The sequence below is a fragment of the Eptatretus burgeri genome, chromosome 2 (genome assembly GCF_056783735.1).
Source record: "Eptatretus burgeri isolate ZD-2024b chromosome 2, Ebu_testis_v1, whole genome shotgun sequence".
Classification (NCBI taxonomy): Eukaryota; Metazoa; Chordata; class Myxini; order Myxiniformes; family Myxinidae; genus Eptatretus; species Eptatretus burgeri.
In genome coordinates, this window is record NC_140962.1 from 92559231 (window position 1) to 92581730 (window position 22500).

Below are 22500 nucleotides of genomic sequence, written 5' to 3' on the forward strand. Positions count from 1 at the left end.
GCTGAGCGTGTTGTCGGCGTTCACAACCTATGCCCAACGATAGTCTAACTTATGCATAGCGCGGCAGCGTATCGCCGACGATCACGTGGCGTAGGCTGTTAATAGGCTGCGGCTCGACGATTCAGATCATAACCGCACCAGACATCGAAGTGTGAATCCGCTGTCACACCTTGACGTTTTAGCCAGCGTATGCCGACGTATGAAAAATTTGCCGAACCAAGCTGGCACACGTCGAATACGTTTTGGGTAAGTTTTGTATACGTTAAGAGCATGCTGGCATACGTCGTACTACGCTGGCATACGTCGTAGTACGCCGAGTACGTCGAGAAATTTTCAGCATGTTGAAAATTTCTTGTCGTACTCGACGTATGACACACATTCCGCATACGCTGGCATAAGTTGTAGGCACATTACGCGATCGTTGACACACGTCGACATATGTTACTTGTAAGTTACTCATAAGTCGAAACACGTCGAGGTAATGTTTAGCGTCAGTGTTCCAGACTCCCTGTTTGTTTGTTTTTTTGTTTTTTTTTTCAGTATGACGATGATGTTGACACTTCGATTTCTAGTGCGGTTATGATTTAAATCGTTGAGCGGCAGCCTATTAATTATATTATATTATAACTGCACTAGAAATTGAAGCGTCAACATCACCGTCATACCGAAGAAAAAAAAAACCCAGGGAGTGTGGAATACTGACGCTAAACATTATATTGACGTGTTTCGACTTATGAGTAACGTACAAGTAACGTGTGTCAACGATCGCGTAACGTGCCTACAACTTATGGCCAGCGTTATGCGGAACGTGTGAGTCATACGCTGGCATACGTCGAAAAATTTCGAGCATGGAAAATTTATCTAACACCTCGGCGTACTACGATGTATGCCAGCGTACTACGACGTATGCCAGCGTGCTCTTAACGTATACAAACTTACCCATAACATATTCGACATGTGCCAGCGTTTTAGCCAAATTTTGCGTATGTCAGGCATACGCTGGCTAAATCGTCAATGTGTGACAGGGCCTTAAAGCATTAAGCCAACACCAAGCATGGGGAAGAGAGTGGCACTTAAATATGTGGAAGAATTTTGTTGCTCAGCTGGTTGGTTGCCCAGATAGTTTAGATGACAGAGCATTGGTATGTTTTGCCAGAGGGCCTGGGCTTGATTCCTGTAAAGGGCCTGTAATTTTTCCACATATATTTATGATGGTTCTATCCTGTTAATTTCTCATTATACATATATTTACATGTATTGGTTTGACATTGGAGAGTGGCCAGTCAATCAGGCTGTTCGGATGTGCTTGGTCGCCATATGTTGTAAGTGTCGGTCGCTACATGCTGGGCTCTCTGGTGCTGCCTGCAATTTCTACTTTTCCAGACGGCAAATTTTCTTCGATGTTGATGGTTACTCGAAGTTTGTGAAGACCCTTGGTCTTGCTGGTGAGTTGAGGGGGAGAGTTGCCATTTCCTTTGTGTGTGCCTTACCTGCTCAGTGGGACTCCTCCAGATTGAAAGCCATTGTATTTTTGTTCTCTAAAATATTCCGGTTCAATTTTACCTTCGTCCACTACTACACTCGGGTGTGGATATGGCATCGGCATGATGGGCCAAAGGGCCTTTACCTTTGCATTAATTACCTTATTCACTGAACAATGGTTTACTTTTGTGTAAAATGTTAATTCCATTTGTCTACATGTATAAAACACAGTGTGTATTTATGTTTGTGTATTTGTGTATTTGTCTGTCCCCTTCCTTCATAAGGACAAGTTGAGTGGGGTTTTAAAGGCCAATCTTTTAACATTGTGGGAGAGTGTATCGGAGTGGTGCTGAGGTGTCGTCCACCAGACGGCGGTCTCCTTGGGTTAACCTGAGGCGGTCCCTTCGGGTGGGTGCCTGGAATGTCCTATCCCTAAGAGAGGATGATCACCTGTCTCTGTTATCATCTGAGCTCAAGCGTTTGGACATCGGGATTGCAGCTCTTTCTGTGGTTCAGAGACCGGATTGCGGCGAGATAATGGTGGGTGGTTACACCTACTATTGGTCTGGTCGCTCTGATGGTTACCATACCCAAGGAGTTGCTGTAGCTGTGTCCAATAAGCTGAGCCCAATGATAATTGAGGTAACACCGGTCAACGAGCGTATTATGAGATTAAGGATTCGTCACTCCTTAGGTGTCATTTCCGTGGTCTCTGTTTATGCTCCAACTGAGGCGAGTGATCTCACCGTGATGGATGCATTCTACGCCACACTCGAGTCTGTGGTTGATCAGTGCCCCAGACGAGATACACTTCTAGTCTTGGGGGATTTCAATGCATCGACTGGAACTGATAGGGATGGTTATGAGATGTGTGTTGGTCCCCATGGGTCAGGAACTATGAACCAGAATAGCACTAAGTTCCTTGACTTTGCAAGAAGTCATGGACTTAGGGTGGCTGGTTCATGGTTTCAGCGCCCACAAGCTCATCGCTGGACTTGGTATTCCAACGCTGGCGGTGTGGCAAAGGAGATTGACCATGTCCTCATTGACGGTCGTTGGAGGATGATCCAGAACTGCAGGGTCTACCAGAGTGCTCAGTTCCTCAATACTGACCACAGGCTTGTTGTAGCAACTCCAAAGCTGCACCTTAAATCCTGGAGAATGGTACCATCCCAGCCGAGGCTGGATGTTGCCAAGCTCAGGGATGAGAGAGTAGCTGAGGAGTTTGCGAACAGGCTGAGTGGACACTTGGGGGGTCTGGGTGCTTTGGGGGGTCCTGAAGAGTTGTGGAGTGCCTTTAAGACCACCGTCCTTGATGTTGCCGGTGGATGTTTTGGAACTCACCGCAGGGCAAAGAAGAATTTTGTCTCTCAAGGGACACTGGATACCATTGACCAGAGTCGCAGGGCCAGGCTGAATGGCAAAGCTGAGCTGTTCAGGGAGCTGAGGCGTAAAACTGTACGTGCACTGAGGGTGGACAAGGAGGCCTATGTGCGAGGAATCTGTGAGGGGGTAGAGCATCAACTGTGGACAGGTGATTCTCGTCCCGCTTACAGGGGAATTCGCGCATTACGTTCATCCAAGCCCATCCCTCGGAGCACTGCAGTTCGAGCAGAGAGTGGTAGGCTCTTGACAGAGGAGTCTGAAGTGAAGGCCCGCTGGGCTGGTTACTTTGAGCGGTTGTACCAGGCGGATCCCCCAGCTGTCGAGTTGGACGTCAAGGGTGTTACAATCCCTGTTGCTGACCCACGAATCAACTGTGGTCCACCTTCGCTTGTGGAAACACGGGCTGCGGTGAACCAGTTGAAACGGGGCAAAGCTCCAGGAATTTGTGGCATCCATGCCGAACTTCTCAAGGCTGGTGGAAATGCTGCACTCGTGTTGTTGCATGAAGTTTGTGCTCTGCCTGGAACACAGGCATCATCCCAACTGACTGGAAGAGGGGCCTTGTTGTCCCTCTCTGGAAAGGGAAGGGTGATCGCCAAGACTGCAACAACTACCGAGGGGTGACGCTGCTCTCAGTGCCGGGCAAGGTCTTTGCTCGGATAATTCTTGATAGGGTTCGCCACCATCTGCTTGAGCACCAGCGTCCAGAGCAGTCAGGCTTTACACCAAAGAGGTCAACGATTGACCGTATCCTTGCCCTTCGTGTCCTCACTGAACGCAGACGAGAGTTTCGGCAGGGGCTGCTTGCAGCCTATGTTGATCTCTGTAAAGCGTTCGATTCAGTGAATCGGGATGTCCTCTGGAGGATTCTTGGTCTTCGTGGTGTGCCACCAAAACTGATCGATCTGATGTCTGAACTCTACTCTGGTTCTGAGAGTGCTGTGAAGTGTGGTGGTACCACCTCTGACTTATTTCCAGTTGTTACTGGAGTTCGTCAGGGGTGTGTACTGGCCCCCACACTTTTCAGCACTTGTATGGACTGGATTTTAGGGAGGATGTCGGAGAGATCAAGTTGCGGTGCATCGTTTGGGAATGTCAAGATCTCGGACCTTGATTTTGCAGATGATGCAGTCATCTTTGCGGAGACTTTAGACATCCTTTTGGGGGCCCTCGAGGTGCTGAATGAAGAGTCGAAGCCGCTGGGATTACGGGTTTCTTGGGTCAAAACTAAGATCCAGGCTTTCGGTGACATCTTGGATGCTGCTGTCCTGTCTGTGTCTGTTTGTGGTGAGGATGTTGAGGTCGTGGAGAGATTCACTTACCTTGGCAGTGATATTCATGTCTCTGCTGGCTGCGAGTCAGAGGTCAATAGACGTCTGGGTCGGGCCTGGGGAGTCATGGATTCACTGGATCATGGGGTGTGGCGCTGCCGGTACCTGTGCGGCAGGACGAAAGTCCGAGTCTTCAGGTCCTTGGTACTTCCAGTCTTGCTCTATGGGTGCGAGACTTGGACTCTGACCAGGGATCTGAGACGGAGACTTAATTCCTTTGGTACCAGGTGTCTTCGGAGAATCCTTGGCTATCGCTGGTCGGATTTTGTGTCCAACGAGCGGTTGCTGAGAGAGACTCGGATGAGATTTGTTACCTGCATAGTCCGTGAGCGTCAGTTGCGGCTGTATGGACATGTGGCTCGTTTTCCTGATGCTGATCCTGCTCACCAGATTCTCTCAGCGAGGGAGTCTCATGAGTGGAGGAGGCCAGTGGGCCGACCACGTGCCTCATGGTTGCAGCAGGTTGACCACCATCTCAAGGAGATGGGGATGGGCCTGGCATCTGCCTGGGGGATGGCCAGACGGAGTACCGACGGAAAGTGGACGCAGCGACGCGCTGTTCTGGCACATGCTCCCATACCTGACCTGACCTTTTAACATGACTGTTTGTTCACAATGGTCTGTTTTTCAGGATTAAAAAAAAACTCGAAAAACATTTTTCATAAAAGAGCAATTATATTTCTTCTATTAGAATTGTAGACAGTGACTTGCAAACCGAGCCTCAAGGGCGGTATACAGAAACCTTAAAAAAAAATAATAAATACAAGGTGCAGGGAGGTGAAATTCACTGCACGAAAATTAAACATAAAAACTTGTGCCCAACACGGGCAGAGTAAAACGAGAGTTCATTAACATCTGTAGGATGTCGAATAAATAAAGATAAAAGCGCACCTGACGCTAGGCCGAGGCTTCAGACTTTGGAATGCTCACAAGGCTGTAGTACCATGCAAATGAAACGTCCCAGAAGGTAACGAAAACAGGGTCACATTTGTACATGTAGTGTTTTTAAATAATGCTTTTTCTTGCTGAGAAACATCATATCTTCCAATCTCCTTGAATATTTTGAATAAAATAATTCCAACCCATCATTTTTGATGAGCTTGTATACCAGTGACTGAATAAAGCTGTGACTACATGAATCGGTCTTCATTGTATCTTTCACCTCACCCATTCCCAAAACGAAGGAGAGGATATTGTAATCGGTATGTGTCGGTGAATGTGTGAGTATGCGAGTCTGCACTACATCTGCTTTAATATAGATCATGAATTCTCTGAAATAAAATAATCTCTTTATGCTGGCAAGGCCCTGCTTAATTGTTAAATAGTATCTATTTTGTTTGTTGTTTTGATAAAGTTGGAAGGAAGTGGGTATTTATATTGTGGGTGTTTGAAGGAGGTAATCAGGTTGACATGTTGGAACTTATGATCATTACTCTGCCACACTTTTAGGCTTTTATGAAAACATAATCTCTGCATTGTGGAAAATTATTTGATGAATTTTGAGATGAGGTGTTTTTTTTTTTTTTCTTTTTCATTGTAATATCTAAAAGTGGGAATTTTCAGATATGTCAACAACTATAAATGCCACCCATCCCCACATTGCATTTGATGTATTTCTTCATACGTTTACCCCCCTCTTTTTGTCCTTTTGAAATCACGATTGATGCTTGAATTGTTTGGTTTGCACTTTCCCATCAGTATTGTTTTCTCTCGAATGCAATTTGATGTAAATAATGTCCTCTTTGATGTTGAGTTATGCATCTCCTTTCTTCTTCATACTTCCCATGCCCTTCATGTATTATGGTGTCACAGTATTCATGTTGTTTGTGAACTCTGCATGTCAGACTCGGTTTCGTCTTGCTGATGAAAATTAAACATAAAAACTTGTGCCCATAGTTAAAGTTTAATTTTTTTTTTAAGTGATCTAAGCCTCATGAGAAGATTCTACATAAATCATGCATCGGACAAACACATTAGTAGACATCAGATTGGAACACTAACGGGGTAATTTTAAAAGGGAGTTCTATTTCTCTTTTATTTTTTGTTTTTGTATTTCTCATCTGCATCAACTGGGTTTCTGTTTTCCTTGTTGTGGTCACTTCTCTTGGTCTTCTGAGAGATCTGCTTCCAAAAAGTGATCAGTGTCATTCTGAATTTGTCTGTGTGCCCGTAAATTTTGTTCTCTGTTTGTGTGTATTGTTATTGTGATTGAGTGTTTGCTCCTGGATATTTTGTCATGCATATTCTATTTATTTCGATCCTCCATCTCACGCTCTGATCATTATGGGTTGAGCCAGTTTTTTTGTTTTCCAACTGTTTCCCATACTGATGCTATCCATGTCTCCATTATTTATGCCTCATTGTTCACCACCCTTGCTTTAATTATTTCGTGATACCTTCTGTTTCATATAAATAAGTAAAAATGGCAAAAAACTTTTTTCTTCTTCTTCTTCTCCTTCTCCTTCTCCTTCTTCTTCTTCTTCTTCTTCTTCTTCTTCTTCTTCTTCTTCTTCTTCTTCTTGTTCTTCTTCTTCTTCTTCTTCTTCTTCTTCTTCTTCTTCTTCTTCTTGTTCTTCTTCTTCTTCTTCTTCTTCTTCTTCTTCTTCTTCTTCTTCTTCTTCTTCTTCTTCTTCTTCTTCTTCTTCTTCTTCTTCTTCTTCTTCTTCTTCTTCTTCTTCTTCTTCTTCTTCTTCTTCTTCTTCTTCTTCTTCTTCTTCTTCTTCTTCTTCTTCTTCTTCTTCTTCTTCTTCTTCTTCTTCTTCTTCTTCTTCTTCTTCTTCTTCTTCTTCTTCTTCTTCTTCTTCTTCTTCTTCTTCTTCTTCTTCTTCTTCTTCTTCTTCTTCTTCTTCTTCTTCTTCTTCTTCTTCTTCTTCTTCTTCTTCTTGTTGTTCTTGTTCTTGTTCTTCTTCTTCTTGTTGTTGTTGTTCTTCTTGTTCTTCTTGTTCTTCTTCTTCTTCTTCTTCTTCTTCTTCTTCTTCTTCTTCTTCTTCTTCTTCTTCTTCTTCTTCTTCCCCTATACCCCTCTCCTTAAATTAAAACTTTTTAAACAGCAATTTAAAATCCCAAATACTTGCTTCCAAACACCTTCCTCCCATTCTGCTTTCCATTCCCCCACTCTCTCCATCTCTGACTGACACATAAACCCATGCCTCGACCACCATCGTGTTCACATGATGCTGTCATTATTCGTGCCTTTAATCTTCATTGCCATCCCATTCCTTATGTGTTTCTTAATCTCTCCGTCCCTCAAATCCTTAAATTCAACCCTTTTTGGACTTTTTGTGGGACTACGGTGACAAACTCCCTCAGGTCAGTACCCTCCCCCCACGGTATCTTCACATTCGGGTTTCCTTTCACCTGCTTCAGACAACCCAACCCCTGTATGGCATTCTCCGATTTTGTATCCATTCAATCCATGTTGCCCTCCCCCTCCCAATCCTTGCTTCCACCATGCCCTACCCCCTCATTGCTTCCTCCACACCCCAACCCCTCTTTGCTTCCTTCACTCCCTGCCTCTCCTTGCTTCCTTCACACCCCACATCCTCCTTGCTTCCTTCACACCCCACATCCTCCTTGCTTCCCCCTGTACTCTGCCATTCTTTGTTTCCACTGTACCCCGCCCCTCTTTGTTTCCCCAGAATCCCAGCCCTTCTATTCTTCCCACGTGTCCCACCCCTTCTCTCCTTCCCCTGCATACCAGCCCCTCTATTTTTTCCCCTGTTTTCCATTCCTATCTTCTTCTACTGCATCCCCACCCTCTCTTTTTCCATGGTGTCCCATCCCCTTTTCACTTCCCCATGCGTTCTGCCCCCCTTTTGGCTTCCCCAGTGTCCCACTCCCTTTTCCACTTCCCCAGCATCCCACCCCCTTTCCGCTTCCCCAGCGACCTGTCCCCTTTTCCGGTACCCCATGCATCCCACCCTCTCTGTGCTTCCTCAACATCCTGCCTCCTCTCTGCTTCCCCAGAATCTCCCCCACTTTCCCGCTTCCACAGCATCCTGTCTCTTCAGTGCTTTTCCAGCATCCTTCTCCCCAGTGTGCCTTGCTGCAGGTACCATGTAAACCTGTACAAACCTGTTTCATGATTGGGTTGTCGGTGACTAAACCCTCTCCCCACCAGGCTTCCTGCTGAGGAGGGTGTATGATATGGACACCCAGCAGGATTGAAAACAAAACCTGTCAAAGGGTGGAGGAGCTCCTTGTGAGCCAACGGCCATCCATATCTTTTGCGCAACTGTGTCTGTGGACATCCTTCTGCAGTTGGGTTACTTTTTATGAGAAGATTGTTGGCAGGATTTGCACTCTGGCCACCGTAAAACCCTTCATTCCACAAAACATACGAAAAGCACAAAGAAATCTGAAAACCCACTCTGTGGTCGTGCCACGGAGTGGGTTTTCTGTGCAGCTGCCATCCGCAAGGCAGCTCACTGGATTACGCGATTGAGGCAAAGCCTTTGCGACCCCCACTCTTTGATAACAGGAGGAAAACCACAGGGTCACTTTCGTGGGTCAGATTACAGTAGTGTGTGTCGGGGTGGTGCTGAGGTGTCGTCCACCAGATTGCAGTCTCCTTGGCTTAACTTGAGGTGTCCCTTCCGGTGGATGCCTGGAATGTCTGATCCCTAAGAGGGGATGATCACCTGTCTCTGTTATCAATTGAGCTCAAGCATTTGGGCATTGGTATTGCAGCACTCTCTGAGGTTCGGAGACCGGATTGCGGTGAGATCATGGCGGGTGGTTACACCTTTGATTGGTCCAGTCGCTCTGATGGTTATCATGCCCAAGGAGTTGCTATAGCTGTGTCCAATAAACTGACTCCAATGATAATTGAGGAAACACCAGTCAATGAGCATATGGTGACACGAAGGATTGGTCACTAATTGGGTGTCATTTCTCTGGTCTCTGTTTATGCTTCGACTGAGGCGAGTGATCTCACTGTGAAGGACGCATTCTATGCCACGCTCGATTCTGTGGTTGATCAGTGCCCCAGACGAGATACTCTTCTCGTCTTGGGGGATTTCAATGTATCAACTGGAACTGATAGGGATGATTATGAGACATGTGTTGGACCCCATGGGTCTGGAACTGTTAACCAGAATAGCACTAAGTTCCTTGACTTTGCAAGAAATCACGGACTTCAGGTGGCTGGTTCATGGTTTCAGCATACACAGGCTCATCACTGGACTTGGTATTCCAACGCTGGCAGTGTGGCAAAGGAGATTGACCATGTGGTTGTTGATGGTCACTGGAAGATGATCTAGAACTGCAGGGTCCACCGGAGTGTTCAGTTCCTCAAAACAGATCAGAGGCTTGTTGTAGCAACTCTGAAGTTGGAGCTTAAATCCAGGAGAATGGTACCATCCCAGCCTTGGCTGGATGTTGGCAAGTTCAAGGATGAGAGTGTAGCTGAGTGGAGATTTGGGGGGTCTGGGTGCTTTGGGAAATCCTGAAGAGTTGTGGAGTGCCTTCAATACCACCATCCTTGATGTTGCTGGTGGATGTCTGGAAACTCACCCCAGAGCGAAGAAGAATTTTGTCTCTCAAGGGACACTGGATACCATGGATCAGAGTTGCAGGGCCAGGCTGAATGGCAGAGCTGAGCTGTTCAGGGAGCTGAGGCCTAAAACTGTACGTCTGTTAAGGGTGGACAAGGAGGCCTATGTGCGAGAAAGTTGTAAGGGGGTAGAGCAACACCTGTGGTCAAGTGATTGTCATCCTACTTCCAGGGGAATCCACGCATTGCGTTCCTCAAAGCCCGTCACTGGGCGTACTGCATTTAGAGTGAACGGTGGTGGGATCTTGACAGAGGAGTCTGAAGTGAAGGCTCGCTACGCCAGTTACTTTCAGCGGCTGTACCAGGCTGATCCACCAGCTATCGTGATGGATGTCAGGGGTGTTACTATCCCTATTGCTAACACTCCAATCAACTGTGGTCCACCTTCATTTGTGGAAACACAGGCTGTGGTGAACCCATTGAAATGATGTAAAGCTCCTGGGAACTGTGGCATCCATGCTGAACTTCTCAAGGATGGTGGAAATGCCGCACTCCTGCCATTGCATGTAGTTCTATGCTCTGCCTGGAACACAGGCATCATCCCAACTGACTGGAATAGGGGCCTCGTTGTCCCTCTCTGGAATGGGAAGGGTGATCGCCAGGACTGCAACAACTACCGATGGGTGATGCTGCTCTCAGTGCTGGGCAAGGTCTTTGCTTGGATAATTATTGATAGGGTTCACCACCATCTGCTTGAGCACCATCATCCAAAGCAGTCAAGCTATACACCAAAGAGGTCAATGATTGACCGTATCCTTGCTCTTTGGGTCCCCACCGAAACCAGATGTGAGTTTCGGCAGGGGCTGCTTGCAGTCTATGTTGATCTCTGTAAAGCGTTCGATTCAGTGAATCGGGATGTCCTCTGGAGGATCTTGGTCTTTGTGGGGTGCCACCAAAACTGATCGATCTGATGTCTGAATGAACTATACTCTGGTACTGAGAGTGCTGTGAAGTGTGGTGGTACCATCTCCGACTTATTTCCAGTTGTTACTGAAGTTCGTCAGAGGTGTGGCTGGCCCCCACACTTTTCAGCGCTTGTATGGACTGGATTATAGGGAGGATGTCGTGGGAGATCAAGCTGTGGTGCATCGTTTGCGAATATCAAGATCTGACCTTGATTTCACAGATGATGGAATCATCATTGTGGAAACTAGATATCCTTTAGGGGGCCCTCGAGGTGCTGAATGAGGAGTCAGAGCCACTTGGATTACAGGTTTCCTGGGTCAAAACTAGGATCCAGGCTTTCACTGACATCTGGGATGCTGCTATCTTGTCTGTAGCTGTTTGGGGTGAGGATGTTGAGGTCACGGAGAGATTCACTTACCTTGGCGGTGATATTCATGTCTCTGCTGGCTGTGGGCCAAAGGTCAATAGATGTCTGGGTCGGGCCTGGGGAGTGATTGATTCACTGGATCATGGGGTGAGGCGCTGCCGGTACCTGTGCGGGAGGACGAAAATCCGAGTCTTCAGGTCCTAGTGCTTCCATTCTTGCTCTACGGATGTGAGACTTGGATTCTGATTCTGTGAGCTGGTCAAACTTTGTGTCCAACAAGCGGTTGCTGAGAGAGACTCAAATGAGATTTGTTACCTGCATAGTCCGTGAGTGTCAGTTGCGGCTATATGGACATGTGGCTCGCTTTCCTGAAGCTGATCCTGCTCACCAGATTATCTCAGTGAGGGAGTCTCATGAGTGGAGGAGAAAAATGGGCTGACCACGTGTCTTGTGGTTGCAGCAGGTTGATCAGCATCTCAAGTATATGGGGATGGGCCGGGCGTCTGTCTGGGGGATGGCCAGACAGAGGCCCTTTGAGTACCGGTGGAAAGTGGATGCAGTGACGTGCTGCTCTGGCGCATTCTCCCATACCTGATCTGACCTGCCCCCTTCATCCTCAACCCACATAACATTCCACATCCTCCTGCCTCACCCTCTCTACACTCCCCAACCCTCTCCCCTCTTCTTCTCTTGATGCTAACAGCACCTCCTTCCCCATCCTTAACTCCATGGACCTCCAACATCTGAGATCTTCACTCCAATTTGACAGATCTCTCAAGCTGCCACTGGTAAACCTGACATTGTCTGCATAACAGAATCCTTCCTCTCACAGTTTGTCACCGATTCCTCGGTGTCTCTCTGTGGGTAGTGTTTTCTGGTTTGACAGGCCTGAAATTCATTCTGTTGGCGGAGTTGTAGTTTATGTCAAGAACTCCATTTCCCACTGTCTGTGAACTACCCTCCCCCCCTCCTAACCCTCTGGAGTACCTTTGGCTGTGCTATCCCCTCCACAACCACCTTCTCTTTGTCTTCTTACAACCACCCATCCCAATTCTTTCTTCCTCATATGTGGTGATTTAAACTGTCACCATGCCAATTGGTGGGGTTTCTGGTACCTCTCCAACCGTCCATGCAATTGCAGAAAAGGACTTCTGTGACTAGATGGGCCTCACCCAATCAGTGAACTTTCCTACCTGGATTTCTCCGAATGGTATGTCCTCCCTTCTGGACAGGCAAATGGAGAATTTTCCTGGAAGTGTCTCCTTTTCCTCTTTTGCTCCAATATGTTCATCTAATCATGTGGTTGTGCCAGTGAACATATTTTTGGCCATTGTAAGAGAGCTGCCTCTGCATCATCGAGCCTGTCAGGTCACTCAAGATGACTGGCAGGGACTGCAAGGGAATCCTGACATTGATACTGCCTGGGAATCCTGCCACACAAGCTTACTTTACCTTATGTATAGATTTATACCATTTCATCCGCAGTAACCATATCTATCCTCTCGCCCGTGGTACACAGAATCCTGTGTTGAGGCAGTTGGCTTAAAACGAGACTACTCTTCCTGGAAGGCATATCTGGCCGAAGGCAACCTCAGATCATTCCGCGAAGCAGTGATGTGCAACCGAAGCCAAACGGTTCCAGGTTCGGGATTGGTCCAGATCCATCGGATGAGGTCCGGAACCGGTTCCTAATCAAGAGTGAACACCACAAGGAAATTGAAAGACTAGGTTTTAATTTCTTCTTCATTTTTTACATTTATTTAATTTTTTTTAAACACATGTTACATGTCATTTATTGACAGACAATCCATTTATCAATCAATTTTTTGTTGACATTAACACGGAATAAAGATCAGAAGCCATTTTGGCGTAAGAACAGGATTAACCGAGCCGTTCACCAGATACCTGAGTACAGGGGCAATTCTGACACGGTGTTCACAGCTTTTTGAATAATATCACGGAAATGTAGAATTGCATGAAAGACACTTAACTTTCAATCTTCCCAAGTTTTCCATGGTGAAACATGTTGATTTTAGCTTCTGTGTTTCCCAATGGAGACCCGACCACTGCCACTACCAATGTCACTGATGGTTTTCCTTCGTTCTTGCTTTTCCAGGAAAGTGTCAAACTCATCAACCTGGGGAGTAACTGCTGAAATCTACATGTCCGGGTTCTTCCAGCCATCTTTGTTCTTTGCTCCTTTCACATTTCTTTCTATGTTTTTTTTTTTCTTCACAATTCTTGCTTTTTCTTCTCTTTCATCTCTTTTACTTTCTACTTGTCTCCTTCATTATCTATCTCTCTAAAAGGAAGTGAATTCTTGCAGAAAGTTTTCTGTAAGTCTCACTTGGTAGCGCCCGGATGGGTTTGAGGGTTGTGGAGTTGTGGAGTTGCGATTGAAACGCGAATCAAATCCAGGTTCCTCCTGATGACTCCATCTTTGCTCTTTACTTCTTCAGGTTCTTTCTTGGTCTTCTGTTTCATTCTTTAGTTTCTTCCTTATGCACTTGAAGCTTCAACAGCCGAAGATTAGCATACTTCAACCCTTCCTTTCCCCGGCGCTTCTGGTCCTCGCTAAGCAGCATTCGATCATGAGGATCAACATAGACCCCAGCCAAAAATAATCAGTTTGCCATCAGAGATGTCTCCCTTCTTTCCATGGAGCTTACAATATTGCCAGACATGGGATCTTCTTCTTACATATGGCAGCTTGGCTGCCGGGTAGCTATCATTTTGTTGGGGCACAACTATGCCGCTGATGCTGTGCCCCTCTACTCAAACCTCAGAAAGATGACAGGCTGAGTCAACCCCACCTGGTGTTAATTCAGCAGCCAGCAGGGCTCAAACTCAGTACCCTAAGATCCCAAGCCAGCCATCCTAACCACTAAGCCAACACCAGGCTTGACATGGGATCATTCTTTCTTTATGGAATTTAATGAAGAATTTTTTCCAATGTTTCAGAAATTCTCCTGAAGTCAAATCGCCTGCCTGCAAACAAGTACACACATCTCGGGGATGCTTTTGGATATCACATAATTGTTCAATGTTGCTCCAGACTGATGCAGAAAGATGCAGTTCCTGATTTGCAGTGCCCCCACTCCTCACACACTCCCGTCAAAGCTAAAGCCTATTGAGCATTTCATGTAGACTCGATCATCTTGTCTCAATCATCGACGATTAGTGTAAGACACGTTATTTTCTTCACCAAGGGAAGCAGGTTCGGTGTTCTGAGCTTGTGCACAACAAATCAACCTTTTAAGATCATAGGTTGTGTTGGCCTGGCCTTAAATCCATCCCTGATAGCTCATTGAAGTGTGTGAGCAATGCATTGCATCGTTTCAATGCATATGGAAGTGACAAATTCGTCAGCCAAATGGAGATCAACAATAATGCCAGGGTCTCCTTCCTGCCCAGGGTCTACTGCCCAGGTCCTTCCGCCGAGGTCTCGGCCTCAATTTCAACTTCTATGAGAGCTTCTTCGTTTCCTGTTTGCTCAGCCTCCAAATTCTGGTTATCTTCATCTTTTTCCATGTCTTTTTCTTCGTCATTGTTCAACAGCTTAATTGTCTTGATCGTATTACTCGTATTATTATCCACACTGAAGATCGAAACATTTTGCTTCTGTGTACCATCGTCCATTTGCGTTTACTTGACGAGCTGTTTCGTATCCTCGCTCTTATGTTTGCCTTTGGTGTCTTCCACCACAATTGTCTTCATGCAGAGGCGATTATTCTCGGAGTATTGAATGTTGATCATGAGTTACTATTTCAACAAGTGAGTTCCACAGTCCATCTTTTGACAAAGATAAGCTTTTTGCTAATCAGTGACCACAGGTCTTGCTTCTTCTCTTCAACAAGGCAAGTGATTTGGTTGTGTATATATTCTCAGTGAGTATGGATGCCTAACTTCCTTGCCAACTCCCCAGCAGTATTCTGGAATCCTTCCTCTTGAGAAAATGTCCGAGGGCCTCCGTTACCACACACCCTCTGTATCATTCCCTTCCTGAATCGTCGTCGGCATAATGAAAGTATTTGAAAGCTTTGCTTCGTTTAGTGTTGAATGCCATAACTACTGATCAAAAAAGTATTTAGCTGTATTATATTACGTATACAATTGATATAAACTTCTTTGCAAAGAAAAAAAAGGTTTTTGGCAGTTCCGGTTCCAGTTCAGTTCCTCTTTAATCTACCAGTTCAGGGTTCAGGTTCAGGTCTGGTTTCACATTACTGCCACAAAGCCTGGAATTAGTGTGTGTCCACTCTCGGGAAAAGCCAGAAAACAACATCTGGTCAACCTTAAGGCTGAACTCTCAAACCCGTCTCCTTCTTCAAAGACCTTGTGGCACCTTGTCAATTCTGTCTCAGGTTATGTGTATACTCATCCACCATCCCTTCCCTCACTCCAAATGGCACCACAGCTGGCTCTGCTCCTGAGATGGCCAAATGCCTCAATTCTATGTTTGCTTCCAAATCTTATGTACCCAACACATCACTCAATACACCTACCCTTCCCTCCCCTGCTCAACCGTTTCTGGATACTGTGTTTTTTCCCCATTTGAGAAGGTGGAGAGGTTTCTGACAAACATTGACTTCGATGTTTCCTAAAAACCAGTTCTGCTGCACTTTCTCATCCTCTTTCTTCTCTGTTCACTCGACCATTCTCTCTGTGTCAGATTTTTGACTCACTGGAAGTTCGCCAACATCACTACAATGCACAAAACATGGTGCAAAAGTGGATCCTCTTAACTACAAGCCTATGAGCTTGCTTCCAATGATGAGCAAGGTCATGGAATCTATCATTGTACTTGACATAAAATCCTTCCTTTTCTCCAATGGACTGATCTTGGGTCATCAGTTTGGTTTCAGATCTGGTCATTCTACTTTGGACATGCTAATTCAACTTGCCAACAATGAATGAAAGCCCTCAATCTCAGATATGAAATGAGGTTCATCTCTTAGACATATAACAAGCATTTTATGCAGTCTGGCTCCCAGCCTTGATCTCCAAATACTCTGCTTATGCCAGCCAAAGCCACCTCCACTCATGGATCACTGACTTCCTCCACTCCAATAAGCCTCATGTTGGCTGAATGGTTAAGGTAGCTGGCTTAACATCTGAGTGTCTTGAGTTTAAGCCCCTTTTTTATACCATTTAATTAACACCAGGTGGGTTTAACTCAGCCTGTCATCCTTCCGAGGCCGGCAAAATGAGTATCACTGCACGAGTAACAGAGGGCACTGCATCAGCAACACAGCTGCGCCCCCATAAAATGATACAACCCGCAGCCACAGGCTTCACAGGATAGCTAGCTCCACTCCCATATCCTGCATGTAGCTCCGAATGGGATCAACTCATCTCCTCTCGCTGTGAAGGCTGGAGTGCCCCAAAGCAGTGTCTTGGTCCCAGTCTTGTTCCTCATCTTCATCAATGATCTTTCCAATTCCATGAAAAATCCTGCCTATCTCTTTGCTGATTATTCTACATTTTGCCATATTATTTTACATGAATCAGACAGGCAGGCAGCAGCCTCTTCCCTCTTTGCAGACCTTGATAGAACCAGGAGCTCATCCAACTATTGGAATATGTCTTTCAACCCCACCAAATCCCACACGCTCACCCTGTCTTTCCGAAAGGACTGTCTGGCAAACCCTCCCATCTACTTCTTGACCAAAGTACTCGAAGAGGTTAAATTACTCAAACTTTTGGCCTTCACCATCAGCCACGATCTTTCTTGGGCTGACTGTATTTCCAAGATGGTCTCCAAAGCCAGCCACATCATCGTGAAAGGTCTTTCCTTGGTCAATCTAAAGCTACGTCACACCTTGTCCTTCTTCATTCTGTGGAAAGCAATTGGGATCTCCTGCCACAAAGCTGAGTGGCCTGTGACTTTCGCACCACAGACAGGTTTGTGGTATCTCTGTATTCTACCACCTCATATTTGGTCTTGCACCCTCTGTCCTCTCTTGGCTCTGTCCCTTACAGGTTTCTGCAGGGGGGTGCATGGTTTGCCAGGAGCCCTCTCCTTGTTAAACTCCCATAATCATGACTCACTTCTTGCCTCCACTCATTTGTTCCTCTTTCCTTTCACCTGTGGAATCGACTTCCCCAGTCTGTTCAGTCCCATTCTTCTATCCAGGGCTTCAAAACAGCTGTTGACCACTACCTCATATCACCCCCCCCAATCCACACTCATGATCTCTTTTACCCAAAATGACCGCATTCCCAAGCACTCCCCTTTTCCAGGTTATTGTGATTTCTCCCCCCCCCCTATCTCTCCCCTCTTATCTCCCTCACCTCTTTTTGTTTGTTAGTTGTCGGTTGGTTTGTTCCTTTTCTGTTTCATCCCTGGTTTCCCCTTCCTCTTCTTGCTGTGTTTCAGCTTGTATGCACCTTGTTCACCTTGAAGTGTCCTTCCCCCCCCCACTCCCCTCAATTTCACTCTCACTTCCATTCCCTGTTGGTGTTTCCCCCTTTCCATTTTTAGCTCGCCTGCTCGAAAAACAGAGAGCTATCGCGATACCCCCGGCGTGAGCGTCAGCGTGAAAATGTTAAAGTTTTTGGTCCTTTCTCATGTTTTTATCTACCACACTATTTTTTATACGCCCAATATATGTATGTATGTATATATATATATATATATATATATATATATATATATATATATATATATATATATATATATATATATATATATATATATATATATATATATATGGGCGTATTATGTGAGTAGCATTCAATTCATGTAGCACAATTCATGTAGTAGCACAATTCTGTATATACCTTCTTGTTCGGGCATATATTGTGCTCACTTGCGCTCTTGTTACTGATTACAATATACAAATACATATATTGCTTTAAAATTATACTTCACTGCAATGCTTTATAAAAAAAATATTAATTATTAGACTTTTTTTTAAAACGATAAATGTATAAACAGGCGAGAATTGGGTGGCTTTGACACCAACTCTATTATTTCCATTCCATTGTACTCTAACTCTTCACGAGCCTCGATCATGTATTCAAAAAATAGCAAAATATTATGTTCATGGTAAACGTTCATTTCATCCACTGAACATGGAGCAATATATTTTGGCTGTTAGAATGTTCTTACATCCTGCTCAGTACTCACCGTGATTTGTTTGCTTACAATTAATTATTTTTAACACTGTTTCAGGCTAATGGAGAAGCTTGTATATAAGTCAGGTGCCGGCAAAGGACATGAGAAGACTCGGTGTACTTTTACATGAGTTACAAGGACATTATTAGACAATTATCCAGATGTGTAGTATATGTGATTTCAACCTGGCAACTCCAGCAGCACGAGCGGTGGGTTCAGATGGAAACACTAAATAGGCCAACCTTAATATGAAGCCAACAACGAAGATAAAGGTGTAGAGTGTGTGGCAATTCAAAGATGATACAATTGGGAAAATAATTTTTTTAAAAGATTGGGTTTCTTTCTGCTGTTTTTTTTTTTTAATGTTGTTGTTCTAATCTTGTGTTTAACTATCAAAAAGCTAATGTGCTCTTGATGTTTGTTCCTTCCTCACCCATAAAATGTACTGTAGATGAATAAATCAACACCCTAGTGTTGTTCCTGTACCTGCCCCACTGTTCTCCCTCTCCATTCCCTCCCCCAGTTAAATTGGGTAAATGGTAGATTTGGTTAGTATCATGATGCTGACGAGACTGATATAGATTGAATTTCTGGGGTGTGGATGAAGCACAGGCCGAGTGGGCCAAATTGCCTCCTCCCGCGTCCAGTTTCCTTGTATTTCCTTGTAATACAGTAAGAAGTGAATATGACGTTCCTTTCATGTTCTCTGACAACCAAAGGATATAATTATAATTTATCTTGACTGTCAAGCATAATAAATGCTGATCACACATCATCCAATGCTCTGGCAACATGAAATTTACATATTAAAAAAAAAAAATAACCTAAAGCAATTATGCAATAAAGCAATTGTGCAACATTTTATTGATGACAATGTCGAGCTTATTAACAAAGTTTCTTGACACTCATATTGGGGTAAAGCATTTGTTTCTGCAGTTTCATCAAACTAAACTCCTGGAATCAGCAGATGATTGTAAGGCCTGGATTCGAGTTTTTTTTTTTTTTAATTCCTGGATATTCTTATGGATTAGTACTTTTGGAGGAAAAATATCTGTGTTCAATGAAATTTGACGATGATCTTGAGAGGCAGCCATAAGCTTCCTCGAAGATTTATTTGAGTTAAATATTTGAGAAGGTAAGGTTCAGTAATTTTGTCCTCTGTCTCACTGCAGTATCCACTTTATGAGGGAATATATTGTGGTATATATTTCACCGATCAATGATCCCCTTCACCCCTGCTCCACAGCCTTCGCAGAGTTGCAGACTGATATCGCAGTGCTGACAAGTGATGTTGATGGAGCTGGAATCCCATTCCTGGACTACCGCACGTATGCTTTACGTGTGCTTTTTCCTGGGATTGAGGAGCATCCGGTGCTCAAACAGCTTGAGGTAAAACTTAATTGTTGTCATATTCGAATTGACAATATAGTTGCCAGAAGTCAGTCAATAGTAAATATGAGAATCATTAAAGTTAGTAATTCATTAATATGTTTGCAACACCCGGCAGTTGCAGGTTAGTTCAGTTTTGGTGAGTGTGGCTGTGCTGCTGATGCAGTGCCGTCTGTAGGTTTTGGCATAAAATTCATAATATGACCAGAGTGCTGAGAATAACTGAATTTTTTTTTTGATAAAGATACCATGGTATCATTATCATCCACCAGCAAATGCCGTCAGTTTTGACCCCAACTTGAAATCCTTCCGGCAAACAGCGCACTCATTGATGCAACAATGCCCTCCCTGCCTGTGAAACATCAACATGAGAGTTTACACTCAGGTCGGGAATCAAACCTACACTCGACGGCTCAAAGTGGAGTATCCTACCTCTCAGACCCATTCCAGATAGTTGTCCGAAGTAAGTTCAATTTCCATCTCCACTGGAAATTGAGTAACTTAGCCATTCGCCATAAGAATGTGGAAAATTGAGCTGCACACACACTGGCAGCCACCAAAGATAAATTTTCTTCCAAGATCTTTATTACCTCCGCCACCAAAGGTGGACAGAGGTTACGTCTTCACCACAGTCTCCGCCACCAAAGGTGAATGGAGGTCATGTCTTCACCCCAGTTTGTCTGTTTGCTATGAAGAAAATTGAAAATTTTCATCACATGTCGATCTGTCTCGTTTGTTTGTATGTTTGTCTGTGAGTGCAATAACTCGCGAATGCTTTCAGCTATCTTCGTCAGACTTTACCAGAGGATGCCGAAGGACAAAAGTGAGGCTGTCAATATTTTTTTGACAATATACTGTATCTCAAAGGTCAAGATGACGGTGATATCATTACAATGATTTTTGACATACCTGTTAGGCTACTGTCTGATGCCTTCTTGTCTGTTGGGTAGTCAATCTAGTTGACCCTTATTATCAGTATTTCCGTCGATATGCTTGTCTGTCTGTCTGTCTGTCTGTATGTATGTCTGTTCGGTCCAGTGCTCCGTTAATACAATGGCGATTTCAATGAAACTTGGTTGGTAGGTTCATACCATGACCTAGTTGTGTGCAAATGAGAACCGTTGCTATGGACCCATCCGTTGCCTAGCAACGGACCTTTGAAATTTTCTAAAAAAATCTCAAAAATTAATTTTTTCGAAAATCAAAAATCGGGCCAGGAGCGACTGTGGGCAGTACATTCAGCCATATTGTCAAAAAATTCCAGCCGGATCCTATGAAAACTGTCAGAGAAGATAGACTTTGAATGAACCCTGGTCGAAAACAATAAAATAACGAAGTTCGTTATATCTCAGAGACTATGAGTCAGATATACATGAAACTGGTATGGTAGGTTCATGGTATGTCCTAGTTATGTGTGAGAAAGAACCGTTGCTATGGATGCTTTTGTTGGCTAGTAACGGCTGAAAAACGACTAAATTCGACTTGATCGACTACCCATGTCCGCCTACCGGCTTGTCTGTCTGTTAGCAAGATATCTTAAAAGGTTATGGACAGATTCAGAAGAAATTTGGTGGAAGAGTAAGGTAGCTGACAAGAACAAGCCGATTCGATTTTGTTTAAAGTTCGGATGCAGATCCGGCCCATCAGTGGGACACAAAACGTAAACTGTTCAGCCTGGGAGGTATGAGCTCTACCGAGCATCGTTCTAGTTATTCAGCATGTTATCATTTTCCGAAAGTACCTGATAAATTGTGAGTTCATTGTTGTACAGCTTTTCAATTTGCATGAAAGTGCATTAAATTGCACTTTATCCCATCCAAGTTGAACATCATTGTGTAACTATGTTATTTTGACAAAACACATCCAAAATCGGTAAATGTGTGTGTAATCCTCCGAAACTTGGTAGCGCACTCAAGAAAAACAAAATGTTACACATCGATCATGAACTTCCTTCCGGTTAAATAGATATGGAAACTACAATTTGTAAATGATCTGCAGTGACATCTTGACATTGGAGAAAATCGACCCCTCCTGAAATTTCCCAAATGAGCACTAAGAGAAATATGCAGTTGAGATAATAAAGATATTTATAAGTAAGATTCCCCGTTAACATGATGTGTATTTCACAGCCCATCGTTAACCCCTAAAGGCAAGACACCTCTGCCTCCACATTAATTACTGGAATATTCACTTATATTTGCATTATACACTGCTTATTAGGATATATTTTCAGATAAAGGTGTGAAGTTATAACTGTAAAGTGAAATTTTCACGATTTATCAGACCTAGTTGTCAGTTTATGCGATAATTTTTAATGATCTTCGTGGAATTAACAAAAAAAAATACCATTGAGGATGTGACCCATATCAAAGTCATAGAAGATCCGGAAACATTTTTAGTGGAAAAATAATATGCAGGGTGAGAAGTGTGGTGTAAATGTGGTGAGAGGTGTGAGAGAAAAGTGATTTCACGAATATGGAGTCACCAGCACCCAGAGTGATGTCATGGATACCGAGTCGCCGGCACATAACTTCCTCCAAGCTCAGCAGCTCTTTGGCTGAAGCCAAGTCCCGATGTTGTTTCGTGTGTGTATGCGTGTGTGTTTGATTTGTGTTCCAGCTCTCCCATGAGTCTTAGACTCTGTAGAGATACCAATAGAGACAAAGGTTTGGTGGTAAAGAGTGGAAAAACGATCCATCTTGGACTGCCATGTTCGATTTTTGGATAAAATTGGGGAGAGGAAGGAACATGTAAAGAGATATAGATCGGTAGAGATATGCTGGAGGTGAGACCTTTGGTGCTGGAAAAAAACTGATATCTTGTTGTGGAGTGTTTCCTTTACTGGACAGGCTGTGCTACAAGACCGAAGAATAGCTTTTGGTCTGGTTTCTGTTTCAATCTGCGGAATTGTTGCGGGTTCTACTGACACCTCCAGCTGTAAAGACCATAATGAGAGTGCATAGGT

General features: G+C 44.4%; 1 protein-coding gene across 2 annotated transcripts in view; it reads left to right on the forward strand.

Moving 5' to 3' along the window:
• LOC147032567 (plexin-A1-like) overlaps window positions 1–22500 on the forward strand; it is a 424700-nt gene that overhangs the window by 341860 nt on the left and 60340 nt on the right. For both annotated transcript variants that reach the window (XM_085870308.1, XM_085870309.1), the window contains exon 22: window positions 19393–19535. In XM_085870308.1, the coding sequence (XP_085726434.1) occupies window positions 19393–19535 (143 nt within the window). The remainder of the gene's footprint in view (window positions 1–19392; window positions 19536–22500) is intronic.